Consider the following 20,814-nt stretch of genomic DNA (forward strand, 5'->3'; position numbering starts at 1 on the left):
GATGGTGGTAATGATGATGGTAGTGGTAATGATGATGGTACTGCTCATGATGGTGGTTGTGGTGATGATGGTGATGATGGTCGTGGTGGTGGTGATGATGGTAGTGGTAGTGATGGTGGTAATGATGATGGTAGTGGTGGTGATGGTGATGATGATGGTAGTAGTAATGATGATGGTACTGCTCATGATAGTGGTTGTGGTGATGGTGGTAATGATGATGGTGGTGGTGGTGGTGATGATGATGGTATTGGTGATTATAGATGATGGTGGTGGTGATAATGATGGTAGTGGTGGTGATGGTGGTGATGATGATGGTAGTGCTTGATGATGGTAGTGGTGGTGATGGTGATGATGATGGTAGTAGTAATGATGATGGTACTGCTCATGATAGTGGTTGTGGTGATGGTGGTAATGATGATGGTGGTGGTGGTGGTGATGATGATGGTATTGGTGATTATAGATGATGGTGGTGGTGATAATGATGGTAGTGGTGGTGATGGTGGTGATGATGATGGTAGTGCTCGTGATGGTGGTGATGATGCCTACAGTAGTTGAGAAAGTGGCATAAGTAAGGGAGGTAATGAAGGTAAAATGATGTCATGGTGGTAGAGACGAGATAAAAGGACAGGGAAAGGCGGTCATGTCACTAACGTGTCATATATACTCCTTTTCGTTCTGTGAAGAGCCACTTGGCTACTTGCCTGATGGGAGCTGAGTGCTTATCCCAGGAGAATTCTAGGTCTCCTAGATGCAGGGACCAAGGGGAAGAGACAGACCCTGTGCAGCTCATGTGCACAGCATAATTATATCACTTCATAAGGACTGTAGTCATACTGGCCTTCTCACACCATGGGGTCTCGGCATGCACAATGGGGAAGCCATTCTCTACTCTGCAAGGGGCAGAGCTCCCTCTGTTTTTGTGATACTGGGCACAGGGGTATCTTGGAAAATAGATATAAAGCTACCATTTTCCCTCATCCTCATCCAAACTGTTGCTTCTAGAATACGTTCACATAATGATCTCACCCCCAAAGCTCTCAGTGGGGAGACACTGAGGCTCTAGGACCCTCTGTTCCATCATCCATAACCAGCCCCCAAGGACCTGTGTCAGGCACCTGAAAACTGGCTTTCCCTGAAGCAAAGATAAACCAAACAAGCAACTTGGGAATCAAGCTCAGAATCTTCACCTCAGCAACACAGCATCCAAACCATGTACCACAGTAGCAATTCCTTAAGGAAAATCTGTTTGAAATATCCAAAGAAAATCAGTAAAGCAGCCAAATTCTGATCAGATCGAAGTTCAAAATCCAGAGGCTCAGGCACCAGGCCTGACCCAATTCACTTCCTGGTTCTGAGAATTTTCCACACTCACAAGAGGCAAGGTAAACAGAAGAGGAGGAAGGTTTGCTCAGAGCTCTTTCACGTCCCTGAATCTCTCTCACCTCTCACACTTCCCATGATCCAGAGGCAGCACACGACCCTGACACAGGAGGAAACTAAAGCAGCAGAGTTAACACCAGTGGGGTGCTGGAGGATGAGTGCCATTTCCTAAAAATGAGCTAGGACAAGTGACATTCATTATGGACAGCCTGTCCCTCTCAACCACTAGAAATCCCAAAGCCGGGGAAGCAAGGTGCTCTGGGCAACGAGAAGCTCAGCAATGCTTGGTCCTTCCATCTTCCTCCCATCCCAGCTTCTGACCTGGACCCAGGGGAGGAAAAGAGGGATCTGGAGACACATGTGATGGATTGCAGACTCTCTATTCTCACAGCATTCTATTTTTCTGATTTGAGGCCTGTGTTCCCAACTTTTCTTCCTACATTCTTTTCCCAAGGAAGAAAAAACCCAACAAAAACACCTAAGCCCTCATAAAGATGATCCAATTCTAGCTCCTCAGTATTTAACACCAACAGACAAGCTGCAAGTAGACCCCACCCAGACAGAGCATAAGGCCTCTCCACCTAGACAGGTGGCCCACGATGAATAGCTCCTCCACCTGATCCAATTCTAACCTCAGAGGGAGGGAAGCCAAAACAGGCATGGTGTTGTGAGTACAGGCAGCAGGCGGGGGGCTCAGAAGAGAAGGGGAACCCATACTCACAGGACTTCGGTGCACCAGCCAATACGCCTTCTCCTGGCAATCCAGCGCATACCTGTCGGCCTTGTTCCTTTCCTTTCCAGTCCTAAAAACCAAAGTCATGTTCAAGACCAGGAATGTTTTGCATCTTTGGTCTATGCCGGCATCCATTCTTGATGACCTGGACTACTCTCCCCATCTGCCCAAATAGTTCATGAGTTCCTTAATGATAATAAATATAGCAGACACTAATAATACATTCACGCACCAGGTACCATTCAAATTACTTTTGCATGTACTAACTCATTTGATCCCAAGGATCTTTTCCCAACCTCACAGTTCTGGAAACAAAAGCAAAAAGGAGTTAAATGCCCTACTGGGGTCACACTCCCAGCACATGGCAGAAGTAGGACTTAACTCCTGGAGTCTAGGGCTTGGTCCAGCTCTCCCTGGTGGTACTGGATAGCAATGAGCTAGATATGTCACCATGACCAGCTCTAGAATCAGATCAGTGTCACCAGCTTTACCACTGAAGTGATCAGAGATGACTGTGTGGGCCTATATTTGATGCCAACTTCATGCTGATTTCCCTGCTTGAGCTGTCCCAGGGGAGTCGCTCCCTACCTGTCAGTCCTTCTCTGTCACTGCAAAGAGTTGGTGCTGAATCAGAGCTTTTTCTGAGTTCAGCCGGAGACAATAAAAGAGGTTATGCTTGTCTATCTATTGCCCCTTTGCCATTACGGGAAGGAAATGATGCTGGCTTCCCTCCTCCAGAAGGGAGCAAACGCTCATTATCATGCGGAGGGTGCTGTTCGGTTTTACTTCCAGGGCTAGCTGCATTCACATTTATTAACGCCCGTTTTCCCAGGCAACAGGCAACATGAGATGACGCACATGCCCTCCTCATGACACAGTTGGTGGATTTATTTCCCCGTTAATGTACTGTGAATAACATAATAACATCCAGAGAGCCAGATGAACAGCACCATTCCAGCAGGGTGCTTTAACAACCTCCTCTGGAAATTAAATGCAAATACTGTCACTCTGGTTTCCCCTTAACAATCTAACTAGATTTTCCACCAGGTTAACTAGCCTGAGTCCTCAGGAGGATGGGCCACAAGCAGCCTGAAGTATGTATGGTTTCTCTAATACTGAACAGTCTTGTAAATAGAACCAGTCTCTAATGACCCTGGTGGTTCTTTCTGGCTTTGTCATCAGCATCTCTGTGGTAGATGTGAATGGAAGAGTCGTGACAGATGGAATCCAAGGCAGTCAGTAAACCGGGCATTATTCTAGTTGGTCATATGACTTTGCACAATAGCATTTGTTTAACCTTTCATTCATTCATGGATTTATTGACCTCCCACTATGTTCCAATTACTGGGCGTCTACTGGAAGCCAAAATATAGTGCCAGCCTATGAGTAGTTTTTGTTCTAAGCATTACACAAATAGTCGAGAAGCAAATGTAGAATTGCCAATGGCATTGGGTCCTACGAGAAAACATTCAGGGTACTATAATACAGAAACAAGGATGGTCTCCGTAGTGGTTCTGAGATATTTCTCCATGCCCTTTTTGATGGAGGGATCTATGTCCCCTTCCCTTGTAGCCAGATGGATTTATGAGATGGTTCTCACCAACAGAGTATGGCAGACACAGCATTATAATTTCTGAGGCTGAGCCACAAAAGGTGGGGCAGCTGCCACACTGCCATAGGAGAAGAGGAGGAGGTAGTGGGGAGGAGGAGGCAGGGGAGGAGAAGGAGGAGGGGGAGGGAAGAGGGGAACAGGAAGAGGAGGACGAGGTGGGGAGAAGGAGGGGAGGAGGAGGAGGAACTCAAACATAACAAAAAATACCCCACCTAGTTTGGCAGTGGGAATCTAAATCTGAAGTCAGAGGCCTTTGAGTTAAGTTGTGGAGTTAGGAGGGAGCCAGCATCTCAGAAGGAAAGAACGTTTTGGAGCTGGAGAGATGGATGAGTGTCTAAGAGCACTGGCTGCTATTGCAGAGGGCTCAGGTTCAGTTTCCAAGATAACAGCTAACAACCATCCATAACTCTAATTCCAGGGGATCTGATGCCATCTTCCGGCCTCTACAGACACTGCATGACACAGGTACCCATACATACATGCAGGCAAAACACTCATACACATAATATATAAATAAATAAATTTTAGGAATGCTTCTCCCACAGCACCTAGAAGTGAATAGAGGAGGGGAAGTTTCCAAGAGCCTAGGGACTCAGAGAGTTATCTAGGGCTGGCGAGGGAAGAGGGTGGGAGCCACTGAGAACAGCTCTGAGCTGAGGAACACCTTCAGCACCTAGAAGGCTTATGTCAGTGTTCGTGGGTGGATGGAATCATCTCATTCAGAACCCAGAGGTGGAAGAGTGTTTGGAGGGGCTGAAGAGTTAGGCATAGCTCTACCTCTGCATTCCTGGGACCAGTGTGCTGCTGGAACCCATTAGGAATGCAAAATTGGAACACTAGATGGAATTGAATCATTTTAGCCTAAGTCTTGCCACTGCCTCACCAAGTGACTTTGGCCAAGTAATTTTAACTTCTCTAAGCCTCAGTTGTCCATCTAAAAGTGATAGGAGAAACAATAATTATAACTATAAGCATTTCCTCTAGACAAACTTAAAAGAAGATAGTATTCAGGAACACCAAATGAAGCCTTGTAAACAAATATTGATGACAGATTAGAGCCCCCCCCCATGTTGTTTCATTGTTAGCCACATGTAAGAAAATTTAGTGGCTAAAGGGCCACTAATGTTGGCCACTAATGACAGCTCTCTTGTTAATGCCCCATGAATGTATGATGGCTAATCTTTATTAGTAACTTGACTGGATTAGAATTACCTAGGAGTCACACTTCTGGCCATGACCATGTAGGTATTTCCAGTAAAGTTTAACTCAAGTGGAAGGACCCACATGGAATGCGGGCTGCACCACCCCATGGGGTAGACTGAATAAAAAAGATGAAAGCAAGCTGAGTACCAACATTCATCTCTCTGCTTCCTGAGTGTGACTGCAATGTGACCAGCTGCCTTGTGCTCCTGCTGCCTTGCCTTCCCTACCATGATGAATCATTCCCTCAAACTGTGAGCCAAGATAAATCCTTTTCTCCTGTGTATAATACTCCCACTTTAATTCGTAGACTGCTTTACGAGAATCAGATTTCTACCCAACTGTCATAGGTAAGTCTGGACCTTCCATGATGCCACCCACTTACAGTAAATGAGGCTGAGGCAACTAAAATGATCTGTTTGGTAACCTCTAGTGCATGTCATCACATATTCCTTGGCTCTTTCACTTCTCAAGTCCCTGAATAAGATGGTACCTCCCTGCCCCCACTGCCCTTTGAAATTGAACATAAACCTGCTTTGCCAAGTGAGTTGTGAGCAGGGGTGATAGGGGACACTGATCTACACGGGCTTTCTCATCTCTACCACAGCAATGGACAAATCCCGGACAGTGCGTACCCTTCCAAATGGATCCTGGAGTAAGAGAAGATATGTAAACTCTAGATGACCTACAGTAAACATGAAGGTAAATGAGAAGTAAACCCTGCAGGGAGATGGCTCAGTGGATGAAGGAGCTTTCTACAATTTGTACTCTGTTCCAGCCACAGGGAGTGTATGATGGGACATTCTCCTGCCTCCAGGCTCCAGTTTTGTCTGCATGGAGCACATTTCCTCCTCTTGCCTTTCATCCACCATCACCATTCTTCACCTGGATAAATCCCACACAGCTACGGGGTTCAGTGTCTCTTTTGCAGCTCCCTTGCAAACCCCTGCTGCATGATCTCCATGTCACAGTGCCATCACGGCCTGCTCACTCATCCGCCTGACTCCCCCAACCTGTGTCCTTTTGTTCCCTATGCCTAACCTAGTGTTTAGCTCATAGATGCTCACTAGAGGCTGGTTTTGATCAAAGGAAATAGCTCAGTTGGTAAAGTTTTTACATGAGGACCAGAGTTCAGTCTTGCAGAACACACATTTTAAAAAATACCAGGAATGGTAATATGTGCTTATAATCCCAACACTAGGGAGACAAAGACATGCAGATGCCTGGGGCTCCCTGGTCAGCCAGCCTAGACTACTTGAAGAGCTCCAGGCCAGTGAGAGGCCCTGTCTCAGAAAACAAGTCACCTCAGGGACAAGAGTAATGTCGTCTGGCCTTTACACACCCAAATACACATGTACACACATATGTGCCCTCACACGTGCCCCTTACACATAAGAGCACATATGCATGCACATGTACACATATACACATACCAAAACAATTCAAATTTAAGTAGAATAAAAGGAACCAAGAAGGAGGGAGGAGAGGGCAGCTGTGATTCTTCCACTCACCGGAACTGCTCTTTGGCCTGCATAATGACAAAATCCCACTTATAGTTAATTTTTTTGTTCAAGAAATCATAATTTTCCTAGAAAAGAAAAAACAAAAATGAGAACAGTGAGTCCTACAGGATAGGCCGCAAGCTGCAGGGCAGAATGCCCCAGCACAGCAAGAGATAACCCTGGCTCCCTGCAATCAAGGATCCAGCTGAAAGTCGCCCCCACAAAAAACTTTACAACAGCACCCACGAAATGAGCAGGATGGACTCTTGAAAACCTTCACTGCAGGACTTTGCTTTATTATTCCAAATCTAATTAGGGAAAAAAGACAGGGATACACATGGGTATCAAAATTCTACCCAACAATGGAACTCAAAGAGCCACAGTGAGTCAGGCCTGGTGGTGCGGGCCTGTAATCCCAGCTACTCAGGAGGCTGAGGCAGGAGGATCACAGGTTCAAGGCCAGCTTTGGCAATTTAGTGAGAATCTGTCTTAAAATTTAAAAAAATTTTAAAAGATCTGAGAATATAGCTCAGAGCATTTACCTACCATGTGTGAGATCTTGGGTTCAAGCCCCAGTACTAAAAGAAGGAAAGAAGGAAGGAAGGGAGGGAGGGAGGGAGGGAGGGAGAACGGGAGGGAAGGAGGGAGGTTGGTCTGCAAAGTATGTATGAAAATAACACAATGAAATCTATTATTTTGTACAATTAAAATATGCTAATAAAAATCCACAAGATTAGTCCTAATGCTGAGGTGATGTTGTCTCTTCTAAACACAGCAAGATTGTTTCCTCTGCCAGAAATGTTAATCAGTTTTTACTGTCAATTTTACACACCCTAGAGTCACCTTGAAAGAGAGAACCTCAACGGAAGAATTTCACAATCAGATCGGCCTGTGGACTATCTGTAGGGCCTTGTCTTCGTTGCTAATTGATGTCAGATGGCCCAGCAGCACGTCCTGGGCTGTGTAAGAAAGCTAGCTGAGCACAGGCCAGTGAGCAAATCAGTGAGACACGTTCCTCCACAGCTTCAGCTTCCGTTCCTTCCCTGACTTCCCTCAATGATGAACTGTGAACCGGAAGTGTGAGTGAAATAACCCCTTTCCTCTCCCAGTTGTTTTTGGTTATGGTGTTTATCACACCAACAGAATGAAACCAGGACAACTTCTAGGTTGTCTTTCCTATTGTTTTTATATCATAAGCAATTTAAGCTATGTTAATCACATTGTGATTTAAACTATGTTAATCAAGATTGTGTGCTATCGTGTATATTAATTCATATCATTTTAGTACAACAAAAGGAATGGGGCAGCCACAGTGTGCCCAGCAACCACCAAGGCAAAGGCTTAGAACAAGAGAAAACCCAAGCTAGATAGGGGAAGAATTTGCTTCAGTAAGTTGCTTCTAAGTAAATCAGTGGCTGGCTGGATGGATGGATAGATGGATGGATGGTAGATGGACAGATGGATGGTTGAATCAAAGCATGAATGGAATGATGGGTGGAATGGGTGAGTGGATGGGTGGGAGGATGAATGGATGATGGATGGATGGATGGATATGGATGGATGGGTGGATGGATGATGGAGGGAGGATAAATGGTGGATGCATGGCAGCTAATGGATGGATGGATGGATGGATGGATGGATGGATGGATGGATGGATGACAGATGGGCGACAGATGGATGTAGTAATTTAGGGAAGAGGGAAAAACGACTCATGACTACATTCCACTCTATTGCATTACTCCACTTAAAAACATCTCTGTACCTTTTCATATTCTTCTAAAATCCCTTTCTTCTTGATATTTCTCTTGGCTAGATAGATGGCTGGAAAAGAAAGTAACATCATTTTCTATCACATTTCAAAAGCCCCTGGGTAGTTGGAAAGGATGCTCAGCTAACCATGTCCCTTCTCCTCCCGCTTCCCCTGCCTCCTGGGACACTCCCAATATAGATGTGAGCTGACATAAAAGTCATGATGACAGCAAGACAAAGGTCACCCAAATGCAACATGCAAATAGGCAGCATGTTGGGCAAAAGCAGAGGCATCAGAGTGAGTAAAGTATTTACCATAGTCGGTGTCTTCAGCTGGCCATTGCTGTGTGGGCCAGAAATATGGTGTCTACAAAAGAAAGCAGGGGAACCATGCTTAGCCACTGGGTTAGGACCTCAAGAACCCCCAGCCTTGGAACAAGAGAGATAACACTACCTTATCCCCACCACCATTTCTAGATTCCTGATCACTAAGGATACGAAGCCAATTGATTATCTATCCAAGTAAGATCTCCTCCACGTTAACACCTAAAACTCAAGGCTAAAACTCACCTGAAACCTGTAGAGACTGCCATCAGGCTTGAGGATGAGATTCTTGGGGTCTTGCAAGGGATAAATGTAGCCATACTTGACAATAAAGTTGCCCAAGTTCTGTGCCTCTGGGGAAATGGAGTTTCCAAACAAATATTAAAAGCAGGGCCAAAGCCAGAAACTCATGGCCCAGCCCCCACATAGCCCCCCAAACTCTAGGACAGTATCCCATCCTAACATCACAGCACTTAAGGACTATGACAGAGGTTCTTATTTTTTAGACTGTATTTTCACCGGGGAGGAGGGTATGAGTAAGATGTGTTCCTCCACAGTTCCTCTGTATACCCATAAGTGTGCATGTCAAGGCCAGAGGCTGATGTCAAGTGTATTCCTCTATCACGCTCCACCTTGTTTTTTCAAGACACAGTCTTTCACTGAACCTGGAGTATGCTGTATCTGCTAGACTAGCTGGCCAGGAAACCCATCAAATCTCTACTGTCTCACTCCCACCCCACCGCCCCCGCCAGCACTGGGGTTACAGGCTGCTATGGTTATGGGCTGCTATGGCCAGCTTTTCATGTGGGTGCTGTGGATCTGAACTCAAGTCCTCAAGTTTGTGGGGCCAGTATTTTACCCACTGAGAAATCTCCCCAGCCCATGCCTCTGCTTTTTGATTCTGATTGTTTTATGCATGAAGGCTCTGTCTCTCCAATTAAAATGTTAATTTTTTTAGTGACAGCAGTAAAGTCTCCTTTTAGGGTCCTCTGTGGTGCTGCATGTACAGCAGTCGGTAACTGAGTGCAAGGCCAGCCCTTACCCAGATTAGAGATCCAAAGACGTTGGATAATCCATTGCAGTACATCACCTCCTACAAAACAGAGAGGTATGTGATCAGTGTCACTGCCTCCTAACCTAGCCCAGGACCACCACGCCCTCCTCCACACAGTCCTTCTCCCTGCTTCATGGTTCATGGTCACCCTGTCTTTTATCTTCTTAACCCTCAGAGACTCCACCCCAGCCATATGTTCAATCCAAACAACTCAGAGCAATTCAGAGCCACCGAGACCTGACTCCAGAGGATCTGCAGCTTAATCCCCTTCATATGCTGTCTTCCATTTGTTCATCCATTCATTTTTGAGGTACAGTCCTACTAAGTTGCCCAGGCTGAGTATAAACCACTCTGCCTCCAGGCAGGCCTTGAACTCATAACCTTTCCATCTCAAACTCCTGAGACATCCTTTTTTAACCTTACTTGTTATATTTATCTTTTATCATACAACAATTTGTGCAGAGACCACCATTCATCACCTAAAGAGTAAACACACTATCTAAATATAGAAGAACAAAACAGATCTAAGGCCAGCTGCTCAAAGGACTCTGAGTGGCGTTTGGACACACTGGAGTGAAACAGTGAAGGATGGGAAGAAAGGAGCTAAAGGGAGAGATGGGTCTACAAAACCCAAACCCCTAGGTAGGACACTCAGGAGCCAGAGAATTCTAAATTCGAACCTTCAGGTTGGTGTGAAGGTACTTGTATTGGAGTAGGTGGAGGGAACCTATTTTAGGAACATTTTGTAGGCTGAGACTAAACTTTGAAAACTACGATGTGGGCTTCTTTTGGACTTTTGTGCTCTTGCCTCGGGCCCTGCAAATCTTAGGTGCTGGCCTGGGAACCACGCAGAGTAAAAACTGAATGAAAAAAACAAGGCAGGAGAGGCAGGCAGGGATGAGTCAAGAGAAAAGATGCACCCCCACACACCCCTGAGTATTTAGGTTTATCTAAGGGTAGAGACACCCCAAAGTCCATAGCTAAGCCCAGAGTGACTGCAGGTTCTGAACCTATTCCTCAGCCTCAGGTCTCTGGTCTCATAACCAGAGTTCCTTGTAGGAGAAGGGCAGCCACCTACCCCTCAACTCAGATGCCATCTTGCAAACACCAATGGCCACCTTTGCCAGCATCCTCAGCCTGATTCCCAAAGGTAGAGTCTGATCCCTTCCTGCGTGGGAACCAGCCCACAAAGCATGCCAGGGAATAAGTTCAGAATTTGGGGTCCTATCTCCTGTATCTTTGTGACTAGACAGTCATAAATGATGCTTCCCTCCTTGGAGGTAGGGAAGGGACATTTCATCTAGAGCCTTCCAAAGAGGCTCTTATATTCCCTGAGCCTTATTACCTGATACAGCTGTGGCTGGGCATGAATAACCTGTACCTTTTCTTCATGTTTATAAAGCCTGAAACACAGATCCCAGCCATTGTCTCCCCAGCACCTACATGTCACCACTGTTGCTTTTAACGTCTTCCACTTCCATGGCTCTTAGGTTTGACTAATCCCCAGTTGCCTGGTCAAAAGCAAAATTCTCCATCTAAAATCCCGCTTGAAATCCTAGGCCTGTGTATGTCAACTAACATTCTACCTCAAGTCTCTCTTTAAAGGCATGCAGCATGCAAGACAGCTCCAGGCAGACATCAGATTGATTAGCACTCTCCACTGAGGAGCCAAGGGCTTTCTCATTACTTAACTGCTTCCCAAAATAGATCAAATCAGTTTAGGGTGCCACCAGCATCAGCACCGCCGGGCTATGCCAGCAGCATGGCAGGCTGGCTGCTCAGGCCCCACACCAGCCGACTGTGTTCCAGGAAGCCCTAGTTCTTTCCATCAGGGAAGTTGGATGGACATTTGCTATCACTAGCGGGGCTGTGGCGGCAACAGGGCTCCTCCCTCACCATCTGTTTCTACAGCAGATGGATTCACCTGTTCTGGGCTGTATAAAAGAAGACAGACAAGGCAGGGTGGGCAGCCTCATGCAAATCCAGAAACCAAGCATAACCTGTGTTCAAGGAAAGAAAGCAGCTTACATGTGTTAATAGTAGCTAAGATGGAGTCTGAGTCATGGAGCCAGACTCAAATTCAAGGATATTCATGGGTGGGCTTAACACCATGGAGACTAGTTCCAGAACCTCTTTTTTTTTTTTTTTCAGTACTAGGGACTGAACCTAGGAATCATGCATGTTACACAAGCACTCTACCACTGAGCTAAAGCCTCAGCCCTCCTGAAGCCCTTTAGATCTCTGTGACCCCCATCTGTAAGAGAGGGGTTGTCAAGCCAGGCATGGTGGTTTTAATCCCAGCACTTGGGAGATAGAGGCAGGTAGATCTCTGTGAGTTCAAGGCCAGCCTGGTCTACATAGTGAGTTCCAGGCCAGCTGGGGCTATAGGGAAACCCTGTCTGAAAAAGACGAAGAGAGAGAGAGAGAGAGAGAGAGAGAGAGAGAGAGAGATTGTCATACCTACCCGTAACTTTACTGTGGGTGCTAGAAGAGACATGGGGCAGGAAATTGTTAGCTTTCTCCAGCCTTCAAGTATCTGCTGCACACTGAGCACTTAAGCAGCATAAACTTTCATTCCTGTAACCTTCCCAGAGGACAGGGATTACTGTTCCTACTTCAGGAAAGCCAAGAGTGGGGTCAGCCAGCTAGGAAAGGAGCCCTTGAAAGATTAGACCCCAGGTGCCTGATTCATGTGTGGGGCTCTTTGCACAGCTAACCCAGAAATGATTTACACATTCAGTAAGCTTTGGTTAGTCACCTGTATGCACACAGCCTCTCTAAGCAAGAGAAGATACCTCCCAATGAAAGGTTCCCTAATCCAGAATTAGAAAATTCAAGATAGAAATGACAGCTAATCATCAATGGGTTACGCATACCTTCAAGGACAGCTTGTCTCTCAAATGATGAGAACTGCAGAGATACCCTAAAAAGCCTCCCCATAGGTCCCTACTCTTTGGATGCCCAGAGCCACTCTGAGTCCCACTTTCCCAAGTGTTTCCTCTTCTTCCCTGAGCTGTTCTTCAGCACTACAGTAAATTCCCATTTTGCTCCAAGAAGCCAGCATGGGTCTTCCATCACTTGCACTCTAGGAGCCATTGACAGTGCATTGTCCTAGTCTTTGTTTTCCCATTGTAAAGCAGGAACTGCCTGATGAGTGGCCAAAGCCAGCACTTGCCCTCTCCATGTCTGTCAGCACCCAGAATAAAGTTGGGGTGGATATGATCACCCCCTTTTTGTGGACACATTCCAAGCAGTCAGAAGGATGATGATAGACAGCCTGCCTCTACAAGACAAGGGCACCTTGCATCAAGAATGCATAGTCATGGATCTGGGGATTGCTCATTTGGTAAAGTGCTTGCTACACAAGCGTGAAGACCTGAGTTTGATCCCCAGAACCCACATGAAAAAGAAAGAGATGGCTGCAGAGATGGATCAGTGGTTAAGAGCATGGACTGCCCTGAAGAGGACCCAGGTTTGATTCCCAGCACCCACATGGCAGCTAACAACGGTCTGTAACTCTAGTTCCAGGGGATCTGACGCCCAGTTCTGACCTCTGAGGGCACTGCATGACACGGGTGCATTTTTACACATGGAGGCAATACACTCATACACATAATAAAAGAAAGAAAGAAAGAAAGAAAGAAAGAAAGAAAGAAAGAAAGAGAGAGAGAGAGAAAGGAAGGAAGGAAGGAAGGAAGGAAGGAAGGAAGGAAGGAAGGAAGGAAGGAAGGAAGGAAGGAAGAAAAAGATATGTTAGGGAGGCAGAGACATGAAGACCCCTGGAGCTTGACAGCCAGTCAGTTTACTCAAATGGGCAAGCTCTAGGGCAGTTAGAAACCTACCTCACAAAACAAAGTGGGTAGCATCTGAGGACCAACAAGCAAAGTTGATGACCCTGGCCTCTACATGTACATGCACCTACACACACACACACACACACACACACACACACACACACAGGGGAGGAGTACATAAAATCAGGTCATGAGTAGGGTCAAGGGTGCAGGTTCTAGTGCTCAGAGACACTGTCTGCTTCTGGCAGTGACATCTGTTCTACTGCAAAACCAGATCACAAAGCATGGGTAAGAGCAAGTGAGCCAGGCATGGCGAGTGACACCTTTAATCCCAGCACTCCCACTCTGAAGGCAGAGCCAGGCAGATCTCTGTGAGTTCAAGTCCAGCCTGGTCTATATATTGAGTACCAGGCCACCTGGGGCTACAGGAAGGCCCTGTCTCAAAGAGAGAGAGAGAGAGAGAGAGAGAGAGAGAGAGAGAGAGATGCATTCTATGCTCATATCCAGCTCCTCCCTCCTGCTGATGTCCCCAAGTGATACTCTGAAGTCCCTTAAACACAAAAAGGAACTAGGAGTTCCATCCCCACGGGAAAATTTAGAATGATCTGAGTATGAATTGGAAAATAGGGAAGGGTAGAGGAAGACAAAAGGCCCGGTTTTCCCTGCCAAACAGCATTCTGGATAGTGTATATTTTAACTTAATTAAGTAGACTTAATGCAGACTGGGTATAGCCATACACTTCAGCTCTAGCTGGAGTGTCAAAGCAGCCATAGGCCATGGACATGGATGACTTCCAATAAAACTTTATTTACAAACAAAAACTGTGGGCAAATTTGACATGTATCCCTGAGTTTGTCAACCCCCTTTGTGATGTTTGTTCCAGATCAAGACCAAGTCACAAGTTACATCACCTGTCATGGCATGAGGGACACTGGTGACCAGGACCCTCTGGTTCTGCATCCTGACTCCCGTCTCTGGATTCTGCATGTCCTTCACAAGCGCCTCAATCTGCAAGACAGAACAGGAAGAGCAGCTCAGTGGAACCATTCCAGAAGCTTTTCACAGCACTGAGAAGGATCCAAACATGCAAAGGGAACCCAGGGACTTCCAACCTGGTGCAAGAACCAAAAGGGCCTTGAGCGGCTATGGTACAACCAAACTACATGCATGTTCTATGGACAGATGCCTCCCTGGACGGGGGGCTCAAAGAGATGCATTCTGACCTTGAGGGAGATGTGGCTGGAATGGCAGGTAGAGAGGCCAGGTCACAGTGGGCCACACATCCCACTCTCAGAGTGTGAGTTTGGTCTGGTAGCTTTGCTAGAGAGCATTTTAGAAATGTTCCCCCAAACAAAGAGAAGACCATAAATGCATAAAAAGAAGTTTTCTGAGGAAGAAAAAGGTGGGGTGGTTCACTCAGAGTAACTGCAACAGCCCAGGCAAGAAAGTGTGGGGCTTCCTTGCTTGCCACCATACCCTCAAGCCATCTCAGCAGAGGAGCCAAGGAGCCTTCTGATTCCACTAGAATAATTCCTAGATGTGATGATTAGCTTTAACTGTCAACTTAACACAGTCTAGAGTCACCTGAGGAAAGAGTTTCAATAAGAGATTGTCTTCATTGGGTCAGTCTGAGGGCAGGTCTATGGGGACTGTCTTAGGTTAATTGACATAGGAAGACCCAGCTCACTGTGGGCAGCACCATTCCCTAGGCTGGGGATCCTGAACTGTGTAAGAGTAGGAAAATCAAGCTGAGCATGAGCAAGTGAGCACGCGTGCATTTTCCTCTGCTCTCGGCTATGGATGTGCTGTGACTAGCTGCTTCACCTGTCTTCCCTGCTAGGCTAAACTATAACCTGGAATTGTAAGCCAAATAAACTCTTTTTCCATTAAAGTTGCTTTTGTTAGAGTATTTTGTCATAGCAACAGAAATGAAACTAGGTCCCCGGGCCTCCTCCGTTTAGCCATTGCACAGCCAAGGTCACTTCACATGTAGTGAATGGCAAAGTTGTCTTAATGCTCTGCAAGGTTGAGAATACCTGCCCACCTGACTCTTTGCCCACCCCTCCCCACCAGCATCCTCCAAACAAGCCTCATGGGACACCATCTTCCTGGCTATGTCAAGCATGCTTCCAGCCTGCCACAGGGCCTTTGTTCTGCCTTCTCCCTCTGCCCAAGAGATAGACTTGGCTCGTTCTCTCATTCTTTCCTCTTCTGACATTTCTAGAAGGACTACCCTGACCATCCTCAAAGCTGCAACTTCAGTACCCTTGGATCTCCCCCTGCTTGCTTTTCTATAGCATTCATCTAACATGCAAAGCAATTTGCCACTTTATTCAATTGTGTATTGGGTATCTCCCCTCACTCCTAGAAATTAAACTCTTGGGGCTGGTCTTTTGTCTGTTGTTTCTCTCTCCTGTATTCCAACTTCCTGGAGGAGTGTTTGATACATAAGCAGTACTCAATAAACAGCTGATGCATGAATTAATAAGCAAAGGAAGGCAGCAGCAATGGGGAAGATGGTAAGGGGCAGGGCTCTTAGAGTTTGAGTACTGCACTTATAAGTGATGCTGAAGAAAGCTGAGGATGTAGCTCCGTAGTAGAGCACTGCCTAGCATTATGGAGGTTCTGGGTTCAATCCCCAGTCTCTAGGGAAGGGTGAAAAGAAAAGAGAAGAGACAGGAGGGCAGGGGGGAGATGAGATTGGGAGGAGATGGAAGGGAAGGAGGGAGAGGGAAAAGCAATAAATAAATAAATAAATAAGAGCGCCTTCTAGAAGCACATGCTCTGTTTCAGCACAGGGCCTATAAAGGGCTGCTGGGAGACACTCAACATCTGGCAAGTGCCTGGAAATGACTGACCCAGAAGAAATGAGGGTCAGAGAGACAGGTTAGAGAGTCATAAACATCCAACAGAGTGTTGAGGCCAAAGAAATTTAACAAATAGTCCAAGGAAGATTGAACTGCACAGAGACAGCACAAGGCGAGCCCTGATTGCCTTTAGGCTTTTCATTTTTAATTATTAAAAGATGATTTTCCACTGGGCATGGTGCACATGCCTGTAACCCCAGCTCTTGGGAGGTGGAGGCGGGAGGAGCGATGCAAGTTCAAAGTCAGCCTGGTCTACAGTGAGTTCCAGGGCAGCCAGAGCTACAGAGTGAGATCCCGTGTCAATAAAAACAAAAGAAGGAGCCAACAAGGTGGTTCGGCACTTGCTGCTCAAGTAGAGAGATCTGACTTTGATCCCCAGATCCCATATAAAGGTGGAAGGAGAGAACCAACTCCATAAAGTTGTCCTCTGACCTCCACATGTACACTGTGCCACACATGCCTAACACAGACATCATATAATAATAATAATAATAATAATAATAATAATAATAATATTTTAGCAAACTTAAAAAAAATTCCCACCTGGTATGGCAGCACATGCCTGTAAACTCAGCACTCAGGAGGCAGAGGCAGGTGGATCTCTGAGTTTGAAGCCAGCCTGGTCTATATAGAGTTCTAGGCCAGCCAGGGCCACATAGGGAGACTTTGTTTCAAAAAACAAAAACGTAACAACAACAAAAAGCAACATGAAAAAATCAAATGAAAGTAAATCAACTGGTAGTTTTAAACAGAATAAACGTTTTACACTATTCACTGGATGTTGCCATTGTCATATGGTGTTTGTGGCTCATGCTGACTTCTCATGTGCAGAGACTCTAAACTCTACCTCCCTCAGGAAAGTCCTCATTAATGGAGACCACTGCATTCCCTCCCTGGATGTGTTTCCTACCATCATCATGGTTTCAACACCAGGTGTAGCCATGAGCAATGCTGGGAAATGGAAGAGATGCAGCTGTATGATCCATAAGCCCAAGAGTTCACTGCCTAGTTCAGTCATTGCTCCATCCATGAGGAAGACATTCCAAGACCCAGTGCATGCCAAAACCATAGATACTAAACCCTGGATATATTCATTTTTCCTACTCACATATACCAGTGATAAAGTTTAACTTATACATTATGCATGGTATTACATTTTGCATCTGGTTTGGATCTGAGCGGTCACCCCAAAGGCTCATATGCAAGAGCTTGGTCCCCAAGTCTGCTGAGAAGTAGGGCTTTGGGGGAAGTGATTGGATCATGAAGACTCTGATCTCATTAGTGAATCAATCAATATACAGATTCATAATAGCCTACTGAGAGGTGATGGAAATGAGGAGGCGGGAGGGAGTTGGAGAGAGTGGGATCTTTGGAGATATGCCCTTTCATGCTATATTCTGTCCTGCCTTCTGGATGGATGGATGGATGGATAGATGGATGGATGGATGGATGGATGGACGGATGGACTGAGTCCACTTAGTACTTTTGGACTGAGATGATCCCGGGTAATAATGGAGACAATTGAAACCACTGACAAAGGAAACATACCGTACCTGATATGATACAGGCAAGTCCACAAGATCATGAGAACACAGAGCCCCTGCAGAGGACCAGGGCAGCACTCCCAAGGTAAATCTTATAAGACATGTAGAAGGTAGGCAGGTCTTCCAGGCTGAAGAGCTACAGGAGCCACAAGCTCCAGATGGGAACCAGCAGATGAGAACAAAGACTTCCCCTTCTTCGTCTAGTCTAATAGCTGCAGGTACCTGGAAATACCTTCATGAGGGCTGGCCCTCAGGTCCAGCCTGCATACATCATCACTACTGCCCAAAGCAAACAGCTTCCCAATTTAAAGAGCTGGGTTCTATTACCATTATTTTCCTGCGATTTGAGTGAACAACACTTCCAACACTGTGCAGCCCACTATAATAAACACGTCCTTTACAGTTTGAAGTGCTTATGGAACCCCAGGTTTTTGCACTTCTCTTTGGAGGCTTCCTTTCTCTCTTAATGGAAGAACTTGGGACAACCCACTTAAGTCCTTGAGATCTCCTTCCTGTTCTCCAAAGTGGGGACAGGGACAGTATGTGCCTCACTAATTGATATGGCATCATAGTATCTTGGAATCTAATTAAGCAACAATGTTTAAATGCTTTATAAGGAGAGATATATGTGTGTATATAAATGCATATGTTTTATATGTATGAATATGTACAGGGTAAATATCCCTTATCCAAAATGCTTGAGACCAGAAGTGTTTTGGATTTTAGATTTTTTTCTCAGATTTTGGAATATTTGTATATACATGGCATATCTCAGGTATGGGACCCCCATAAGTCTAAATATGAAACTTGTTTTTGCTTCAGGCATACCTTATGACACATAGGCCGAAGGAAAATTTATGCAATATTCTAAATTATTTTTTACAGGAACTAAATTTTATGGAGCGGACTTTTTTTTATTGTGGCTTTATATTGATGGTCAAAAAGCTTCTGATTCTGGAGTTTTAGCTTTCAAGTTAAGGGGTTTTGGATTAGGGATGCTAATGAGCATAAACGTGCTGTCAGGAAAGACCTGCTATCTGCTCTGCTTATTATCATTTATGTTAGAAGCACTTATATAATTAATGTGTCTTGGAACCTTGCACGCAGGGGCCATGTTTAGATGACCAGTGGTAAAAAAAGAACTCAAGCAAATGCAGGTATTTGTTGAGCATATGTCAAGTGCCCGACACGGTGAAGTATGCAACCAGTATACTTTACCCTCAGTCCTCAGAGAGTTGCAGAGACCGTTACATGTAAATGAAGAGTTAACCATTATAAAAGCAAGGGATCTGGGTGCAAGGAAAGCATGGTTCAAATCCATGCTCCAATTTAAGAGTAGGTTGCTAACTTGGGGGCAGGATCTCTAGCTCAGTAGAGGACATGCTTAGCATACATGAAACCTTGAGTTCAATCCTCAGCATTAAATAATAGCTGAATTAAGCTATTAAACAATAGCTCCACAAACTGGAGACTAGTTCCTCCATGAACTAGAGACTGGAAATTACAATTTATATCATCATAGGGCTGTTGTGAAAATTAAATGAGATTAAGCATTTTGAAAGCATTAAGATGCATTACAGTATTTATGAGAAAGCAATCACACATGGGACTACATACCACAAATAAGGGCAATGCTGATAAGATTAAGAGCCAGAAGAGGAAGGTGACTCAAATAACCCCAAAAAGTGTTCCAAGAGGACACTCAGCAGTAAGGACCAGGCTGCATTCCAAGAAAGGCACTGAGCCTCGCTACACAGGCAAATGTAGAGACTGACACTTGCACTCTCATGTACTGTAGGTGGGAGTGCAAAATGGCGTCATAGACAGTGGTATGAATGCTGCTAGAAGAAATGAAAAAGTAGACCACGTGGACCCACAGTGCGATCCAGCCACCCATCTCCTGATATTCCAAAGGAACTAAGGAGATATCTGCACCCCCAAGTTCATTACATCATTATTCACAACAGCTAGGATATGGAAACAAGGTAGGTAGCCATCAACGAGTGAAGAGATAAATAAAATGTGGCATAAACACGCAGGAAGGCCAGTCTCAATGTGCAATGACCTGGATGAACAATGAGGACACGATTCATTTCGGTAAAGAAGCCAGACACAGAAATAGACAAATTACTCATACAATGTACTATCTAAAGGCAAATGCATAGCCTCGACCACAGAGTGCTGGCTCCCAGAGGCTGACAGGAGAAGAAATGAGGATTAGCTAGTTGGTGAATATAAAATTTCAGTTAGGATGAGTAAGTCCTAGAAATCAATGCATTACTGGTTTTGGGTTAATAATACTGTATTGTACACTTAAACTTTTGTTTAGTTAAATATCATGTTAAGTGGCCTTACCACAACCAAATAAAATTTTATTTAAAAATACAAGAGACTAACTCAGCTGCACTGGAGGTAAAAGGTTGTTCAGGAAAGCCCCGAACTGGAAAGTTCTACCTACTACCTCCCACTGGGCCAGCCTGCTCTGAGGCAGGAGGGCTCCCACCTTCTCAGGAGCATGGGAAATGTCCTCATTCAGCACTGAAGAACAAGATTTCCTGCTTCAACTTTGTTGCAAAACTAGCATTTGCAACTAAACCATAATCTCAAAATAAGGGCTGAGATCAGGTATGTAGCCAAGGCCATCCCAGGCATAGGCCAGAGACTCAATCAGCAAGACCAAGCAACACCAGGGACTCCGTGTGTGATCCTTCACTGCACATTTTGTCTGCAGAGACATTTTCCTGGCTCACAGAACTGTCAGGAACAGAAATTGCATTTCAGGAGCTGAGGAGATGGCTCGGTCAGTAAAGTTCTTACCACACAAGCCTGAGGACCCAAATTCAATCCCCAGCACCAACATCCATGAAAAAATCCTGTCATAATCCATGTAATTCAAGCACTAGGGAGGCACATGCCCTGGGGCTCACTGGCCAGCCAACCTATCCTAATCAGTGAACCCCAGGTCCCAGTGAAAGACCCTGCCTCAAAACACAAGGCAGTTAGCTTCTGAGGAACAACACCCAAGACTGACTTCTGGCCTACGCGCGCGCGCGC

General features: G+C 45.5%; 1 protein-coding gene across 2 annotated transcripts in view; it reads right to left on the reverse strand.

Moving 5' to 3' along the window:
- Positions 1-20,814, reverse strand: part of Rgs9 (regulator of G protein signaling 9) — a 78,758-nt gene that overhangs the window by 49,796 nt on the left and 8,148 nt on the right. Inside the window, exons 2-8 of one of the 2 annotated variants that reach the window (XM_008843206.3) lie at positions 14,261-14,357; positions 9,543-9,593; positions 8,747-8,853; positions 8,492-8,543; positions 8,190-8,248; positions 6,437-6,513; positions 2,102-2,183 (exon numbers count right to left, since the gene is read on the reverse strand). In XM_008843206.3, the coding sequence (XP_008841428.1) occupies positions 2,102-2,183; positions 6,437-6,513; positions 8,190-8,248; positions 8,492-8,543; positions 8,747-8,853; positions 9,543-9,593; positions 14,261-14,357 (525 nt within the window). The remainder of the gene's footprint in view (positions 1-2,101; positions 2,184-6,436; positions 6,514-8,189; positions 8,249-8,491; positions 8,544-8,746; positions 8,854-9,542; positions 9,594-14,260; positions 14,358-20,814) is intronic. The other variant, XM_029568408.1, reaches the window with a different exon arrangement.

Source organism: Nannospalax galili, unplaced genomic scaffold (genome assembly GCF_000622305.1).
Source record: "Nannospalax galili isolate Female #2095 unplaced genomic scaffold, S.galili_v1.0 scaffold781, whole genome shotgun sequence".
Lineage (NCBI taxonomy): Eukaryota > Metazoa > Chordata > Mammalia > Rodentia > Spalacidae > Nannospalax > Nannospalax galili.